Source organism: Artemia franciscana, chromosome 13, assembly GCF_032884065.1.
Source record: "Artemia franciscana chromosome 13, ASM3288406v1, whole genome shotgun sequence".
NCBI classification, from domain to species: Eukaryota; Metazoa; Arthropoda; class Branchiopoda; order Anostraca; family Artemiidae; genus Artemia; species Artemia franciscana.
In genome coordinates this window covers 16,444,956-16,452,883 of record NC_088875.1, presented here as the reverse complement: position 1 = coordinate 16,452,883, position 7,928 = coordinate 16,444,956, and the positions used below count along the sequence as shown (strand labels likewise).

General features: G+C 33.5%; 1 protein-coding gene across 1 annotated transcript in view; it reads right to left on the bottom strand.

The window, feature by feature from the left end:
- Nucleotides 1–432: 432 nt before the first annotated feature.
- Nucleotides 433–7,928, bottom strand: part of LOC136035089 (uncharacterized) — a 138,125-nt gene continuing 130,629 nt past the window's right edge. The window contains exons 6-8 of the mRNA XM_065716674.1: nucleotides 6,539–6,712; nucleotides 2,125–2,234; nucleotides 433–646 (exon numbers count right to left, since the gene is read on the bottom strand). Of these exons, the coding sequence (XP_065572746.1) occupies nucleotides 504–646; nucleotides 2,125–2,234; nucleotides 6,539–6,712 (427 nt within the window). The 3' untranslated portion in view covers nucleotides 433–503. The remainder of the gene's footprint in view (nucleotides 647–2,124; nucleotides 2,235–6,538; nucleotides 6,713–7,928) is intronic.

Genomic DNA, 7,928 nt, shown 5'->3' with positions numbered 1-7,928 from the left:
TAAACACGCATCCATGATCTTTCTTCGGGTAAAAAATGCAAATTTCTACATTTTGCACAAAGGAGCTTGAAACATCTACAGTAGGGTTCTCTGGTATGCTGAATCTGATGGAGTGACTTTCATTAAAATCACCTGATTTTTTGGGGATGTTTCCCCCTTTTTAAAAAATATCAGCAAATTTTCCCAGGCTCGTATCTTTTGATGGTTTTAAATTTGATGAGTTTTACATATTTAGAAAAAGCATCAAAATTTAATTCTTTTTGTATATCCATTGTTATTAAGACTCTGTTTCTTCGAGTTTTCGTTACTATTGAGCCGCATCGCTCCTTACTTACTGTTCGTAAGAAATTAGTATTTTCGACTAGACCTACTTGCTTGAGATTAGGAACACCAAAAATTTGCGTTCCTAATTTTGATGTCAAATATCAAGACTTTGTGATTGAGACAATTTTATGAAAGAATTATTTGAATATATGAATTATATAAAAAAGTTCAGAATATCTTCAGAGTTCAATGAGTTCTACGGGGGCAGATTTCGCTTTCTTTGCGGGAACTGGGGGCTCTTCTGCTTCTTTTCTCTTTAAGCCCTTCTGGATAACATTCTGTGGTATTTCTTCTATCTCATCAACATCTATAGACTCGACACCTTAAAACAAATATTATAATTAAAAATCATACAATGTGAATATTAGATAGAAGTATTAGCAAAATTAAAATAAAACAGTAAAGAGATCAAAACAAAGTAAGAAAAACAAAACTGAATTAAACAAACGTCGAGTGGTCTAGACTCATTTTCCAACGGATCATATCATCTCGTGCAATTCAGGAAACCTTGAATTTGAGATCTCAACCAGAAAACAGTATAATCTGAAAATTTGGGAGATGATCTATTTGTCCCAGTTAGGAGGGATCAGGGACAATTTAATCTGGCTGTAAGACAACCCAATAAAACGTGAACTGTGTCTTTTTCCACGATCTCTTCTTCCTCTAACCTTATGAAATTGGGAGAATATATTAAAGCTAAAATTAATGGACTGAGGATGGTGATTTTTGTAATTAGACGTCCCAAATACCTCCTTGTATTTTCGTAGTCTTTTCAAACAACCGAAGAATCACACAAAGGGTAATAATTGAAATTTAAGAAATTACAGTTATAAATAGATAAGTTCTACTTGGCCCGCTTGATCTTTATTTTGACAAAAGATAATACTAAACATAACCCCTTTTCTTTACTGTTTTATATTAAAGCTGTTACACACAATAGCTTTATAAATTTAGTTTTAAATCGATCTTTTGCGTTTATAAAGCTAATTTCATTATGCTATATAATAAAAACGGTCACTCCTAGGGATAGCGGTCACTCCAGCTTCCAGAGGTGGAGCAGAGGAAAACTAATGGTTATAGTAGTTAAATCGTCATTACTGGTAAATGGTTAATTAAATAAAAAGTAGGTGTTTTCAACTGAAAGCAAGAAGCAACATTAAAACTTAAGACGAACAAAAATAGTTCCGTATATGAGGGGATCTGCCCCCCCTTCAATACCTCGCTCTTAACACTAAAATTTGTCTTTTTCTTCCGATTCCTTAAGAATGACCCCTGAACAAAAAGGCCGCTCAGTTAAAAGGAAAAGCTTTTTTCAAGTACTAAAAAACTAGTGTGAAGAGCAAGGTATTGAGGAGGGGGCATCCTTCCTTCTCATATACGAATGATTTTTGTTTGTTTTAAGTTTTAATTTCGCTCCTTACTTTCAGTTGCAATTTTTTTTTCGATTAATGTTCCAGGAATGCCTGGAAAATAGCATCCTGTTTGGATTTTCAACAAGGAAATGGAAAAAACCAAATATTTATAATCTTAAAATATGCATTTGTGTTGTAAAATAATTATTTTGGACATTAAGACCTATTTTGGTTCGTGCAAACATAGACAAAAAACATTGGCAAAAACAGGCGTCAAAAACCCTTGCCTCAAGGCCAGTTTCAGTGCCGATCCCCTAACCCCCAGCTCAAACCAAATTCAATGGTCAAATGACAGCATATTAACAGATATTAAACTGAAGCTTGTTTGAACTGTTAAACATCAATAAGGAGTCCCGAAAGAAGAAGAAGAATAAATCGGTCAACTTACCATTGGCACCAGCAGAGATAGCGGCGTCGGCTGAAGCTGCAGCTGCTTGAGCTTTGAGCTGCTCGGGATCTCCAGAAACAATGTATTCGAAATTTTCTGGAAACTTTTCTCTAAAATAAGAAAAAAAGAACTTTGTAGGATAAAACTACAAGTGTTCCTTAGAAACTATTAGGTACAAGGCAAAGAGATCTTTATCAGAAGTTCATTTTTCCATAAAACAAATACTTATAAATGTTTCCAAATGTATTTTTTCGTAAAATAAAGAAAAAGAAAAGAAACTGTAACATTAAAAAAAAAATTATACAAATTTATAAGACTTCCATTTTTGGTGCTGCAAAATTAAAAACCGTTTGCCAAAAAAAAATTGTTTGCATTTCCTCTAGACTCCACTTGAAGAAATGGAGGATTCAAAAAAGACAACTAAGTTTTGCATAAATTAGGAGTCAACGTTTAACCAATTGGATGATAATTTAAGCTTATTGACATCGCAGATGTTTCCTGAGATAAACACAGGAGTTTTATCACAGAAAAAGTTTAAATATCATGAAAGTGGGTAGATCAAAAGAGTCCAGAAAAACTACAAAAATAATTGCCAGACCTCGTCATTTGAGCAACAGAAACGTTTTTGGCAACATAGATGTTCAAACAATTTGCTTAATCACATATCCATAATCGGCAGTGCAAAAATTCCGCTTTTTTTCAGGGAAAAGAGCAGAAAAAGGAGGGAAGTCCTGAATTTTTATTTCTGCAATACTTTCTGGATTGAAAGGTCGTTTCCTAATTAATTCAAGTCCAAGGAAAAAGCCTAAAATGACACAAGAATTAGAAAATATCAAACCTTAGTACCCCATTTCTACCCAAGCAAGGTCAGAGGGGGTGGGGATCATCGTCTATTTTTATTATTTTACCAATGAATTTAATCGGATAACTATTACAAAATAAAATATCCGTCAAATACAACAATGCAGAATCTAAATACTCCTGGGAACAAATTCTGAAAGCTCTATCCCCCAGTGCAATGACAACCCCTCGTTTCACTGAAATAGGGTAGCATGAATGAAAGCTCAAATACCTATCACTGTGCTTAGGCTTTCTATATACTCAAAAAAATAATCTGAAATTACTTGTAATCACAAGGATATCAAGAAAAGGTAGTTTGTCATATTTTTCAAACTCCACTGTAAATTTTACATTTTTGTCAAAACTATTTAAATGTTTATGGAAAAGCTCTAAGGACTCTAAACCGTGTTTCCAAATGCCAACCACATCATCCATGAATCTGCCCCAGAAACAAGGGAAGAGCCTAAAACCGTGTATAGTGGAGGTTTCAATAGATTCCATTAAGAGATTTGCCAACAAAGGAGAGACAGATGCCCCCATAACCAAACCGAACACAAGTTTGTAAAGTTCACCTCTAAAACCAAATAAAGTGAATAATCATTTGCAAGGATAACCAACTTCATAATGACTTCAATCTCCGAACTAACCATGGTCACAACTTGTATCAAATCATAGTGCTTTTTTTATTTGATCCTTAATATATCTTTGCACTTTTTGACGTTACAATTCGAATTCATGGAAAACACATCAAAACAACAGAGAATGAATTCTCCTCCAATGTGAAAATTTTGAACTTATTAATAAGATCAGTGGAATTTTATAAATATGAATTTTGTGTTCCTAAAAGTGGACGCAATGTCACCGACAACCACTTTTTTTAATCTTGACACTGGGGATGAGAAAGTTGATACAATGGGACGTAGGGGGACTCCCGTCTTATGTATTTTGGGAAGACCATAGATCTTGGGTGTGGAAAAACCTTTTGGATAAAATTTGTTGTAAAATTGTAGGGTAATGTGTAGATTATAATGACTCCAATTCCTTTCTTATCGACTTTACATATTTATCTGTTGGATCGAAATCCAGTTTTTTGTAAATAGTGCTATCAGAAATAACTGTTTTCATTTTAAGATCATAATCATCAGTGTCCATAATAAAATAGTGTTGCCTTTGTCTGCCTTAGTGATAGTAAGGACCTTATCCTTTTTCAAATCAGAAAGTATTTTAATGTCATTTTTTTTGTGATATCATTTTCATTTTTTCTCATGTTAAAAGTGTTCACTTTCCTAACGATTTCAGATCTAAGCTCCTGAGGAGCCTTGACTTTATCAATAGAATTCATAACTCCTGACTATACCTTAGAAATTATTTTGAATAAGAAATTGGTGTTGAAAAACAGAATCTAAAACCCTTTGACAAAATTGCCTCTTGTTTTCTACTAAGAGGTTTAGATGGCAAATTCTTAGTGACAGGACCCAGAAAGAAACGAGGATACAAAGTATCTACATCCTGGAGCTTCTCAAACGAAATTATATTGAACTTGTCGACGAAAGGAACCTTTGACAAATGGAAACCATGGTGAAAAGATATAACAGCCATTTCCTTAATTCTCAGAAAAAATGTCAGATGGAGGGTTAATCCTCAAAAAGTTTTTGACAGGATTTAATTCTTTGGACAACTTAAAACGTCTTTGTTTTTGCTCGGAAGTCACGTGAATTAAGGCCATGATGCTTAATTTGTATTTCAATCTTGATTCATTTTCAGTACCAAAATGAGCATTGATTTTAAAACTTTAAGAATCACTGATTCCTTCTTGCAATTTCTCAAGAAAATTTGCTGATTTAACAAATGTGCATGTTTTTTAACCAAAGCAGAATAATAATCGACAGAAGTGGCTAATTGCTGCCCATAAGCTTTACGAATAAAATAAAACTCAACCAAGACTGTGATTAGTAGAGAGAATAGAGATGAAAGACTAAAATAACCCGGATATTTCGCCTGTATCTAAACTAGGCTCCTCAGCACAAGAATAAAAAGAAAAAAAAACACTAAACTAAAAACAAAAAAAACACCACCCCGAATAATACTAAATACAATTTTCGCTACTGATCCACGTAGAGATAAGAAGCTATTAGAGTTACTTCAATGAGAACCTCAAACAAATGAGGAAAATTATGAAAATTGAAACATAGTTAACTATTCTGTTGCGAAATAATCCTCTTGTAAGCTAATATTGAAGAACTCTTTATGGCCTAGTAGGTAATCGTGTCCCCCTGGTGATTGTGTAAAATTTTAATTCCCTTATTGAATATTGGTTCATTTTTCAAAAGACAATCATAGGTCAATATATAAATTTCCTGTGTCTCTATTTATTAAAAGATTAGAAAACACCAGTTTTTTTTTATTTTTATAGCCTCCCTTGCCCGCTGAGAAAAACCCCTATCATTAGGAATAGCTGTTGCCTCATCAAATTGTACAAAATGGGCAGAATAAAAGAATGTGTGTTCAGCCATAGCTGAAATAAAAGTTTCAGGAGACTTCCCTTATTGACTATTGGTTCATTTTTCAAAAGACAATCATAGGTCAATATATAAATTCCCTGTGTCTCTATTTATTGAAAGATTAGAAAACACAAGTTTTTTTTAATTTTTATAGCCTCCCTCGCCCGCTGAGAAAAACCCCTATCATTAGAAATAACTGTCGCCTCATCAAATTATATGAAATGGGCAGAATAAAAGAATATGTGTTCAGCCATAGCCGAAACAAAAGTTTCAGGAGGCTTTCTTAATTGTAGCGTTTTTTTCTATTGAGTTGCAAAGCTCAATAAATCTTTCAATAAATTTTTGGTGAGTTCTACCAATATGAAACTTTCCACAAGAACAAGGAATTTTATACAGCCCACTAACTAAATATCTTCGGGTTAAATATATGTAAATACATGAGCCCCACTAAGGAAATATCCCCGGGTATATATATGTATATATATGTATATATATATATATATATATATATATATATATATATATATATATATATATATATATATATATATATATATATATATATATAGATATCAACTGCATAATGTATTCGTATCTTAGAAACTTCCTAGAACTTTTATAATCATCACCATGATTTTCCGAAAAAGAAACTTCCATGAATCCGGTCGACCTGAAAAAACATGGATTTTGCATCAATAGAATATTTCCGTTAAAAAACTTGATTTTTAGTTTATAATCTTGAAAGTATCTTATGAGCAGCTGATGAGATTTTTTAAATTTCGAACTTTTGTTGATCATGTTTAGCAGAGTAGTTTCAGAATCGACTAAATAGATTGGGAAAATATATAAAGAAAATTCTAGTTAGAATTGAAGATATAGCAAGAACTGAAGATATAGTTAAAGAACTAAGTTAAAGGACTGGTTAAAGAACTAAAGACATAGTTCTAAAACTAAGGAGTATATAGGACAAAAAAAACATAAGATAACGCGTCGCCTAATTCAGTAAGTAAATAATCTAATTTTAAAAGGTCTAAAAATACACATGACTAAAAATATCTTACTAAAAGTACAACCTTTTGTCCTTAAGAAACGACTTTGGACGACCAACAGCTTCGAAGATGTCGTCTTCTGAAAGATTTATTTCTTCCTCAAATATTCTTCTTTCTAGAAAAATAATCTCTGGAAGTTCCAGAGCTTCGTAAATAGTTTCTAACTCTGGATGTGTGAACTTATCTGCTGGATTCATGCTGGAAAAAAAGGTGAAACAATTAGAAACCTTGCAATATTTATTCAAATTTTTGTAACTTAACCATATTAGAACTACAGAGATGGTCTGGTTACCAACAATGGTATTATACTGAAAGAAGAACGTATTATAGTGCCCAAGACACTGCTTGGAGATATACTAAAAGAGCTTCTTGCTTCACATATGAGAAGTGATCTGTCTGTTTACCCCCTGTAACTAAAACAGAAGCACTGCCACCCGAGAGAAAAGTCACTCACCGTAGTAGACTTTCAAACTAACTGTTTTTTATGAGCCTGAGCACAGACTGGGATGATGACAAACACCTCCAGCCAGTCTACCCATGGTCCTAGCCATTTCTACCTGAGAAGGAAGATGAAATAGATTGTTTATCTGGCTTGATTTTGTTTGTTTGCCTTTCATTTATGTACCTGATTTATAGGTAGTGGGTATCCATTAAACAATTATGTTTAAACCTGAAGTCTGACAAGATCCATCCCACCCATGACTGAAATTCGTGCGTTACAACATCAGCTTGAATGTCAATAATGGGTGGAGCACATCTTAGCCCATCGTATATCACAGCTTGTAGTAGACAAAAAATTTTGTAAACCTTGTCAAAAAAACTTTGTAAGCTCAGTAAGAGTCAACCCAGCTCGAAGTGGATACCTGGAGAAATATGAGGAAGGTAAGCAGAAAGGGTGTGCGAAAGGGCAGAAAGGCTAGCCCCAATCCATTATTGCACATCCTGGCCAAAGGGCCATTATAAATAGATCAGTACTGCTGGTTTGAACTTTGAGAGCCTATTACTGTATCCTTTATCTACCCATTTTTATCGTTTTGAATACAAGAAGAATATTTCTGGAATTTGCTAAGGATTCATCCAATTATTAATTTTTTTTTATTCCCTTAATGCTTAAACATGTACGAAATCTCAAATAAATATTTTAAAAAGGAAGGGTACGATCAAAGTTTGACTTAGTTTCCTCCCCCCCCCTCTTGGGCTTTTCTTTGCTCTATAATGTGCACCATCAAAGCTTTTTCATCTTCTCTTCCCTTTATCTTCCCTGAATCCAAGTTTTTATTCAGAATGTAGAAATAATATCATATCATGCCATCGTCAACACTCAACGAGTAAGAGTGTCCCTGATTAACTTCAATGGGCTGGTGGTTTTGGTTGCAAGGGAAGCGAATGGGTGAATCCCCTCCAAATTATTAAA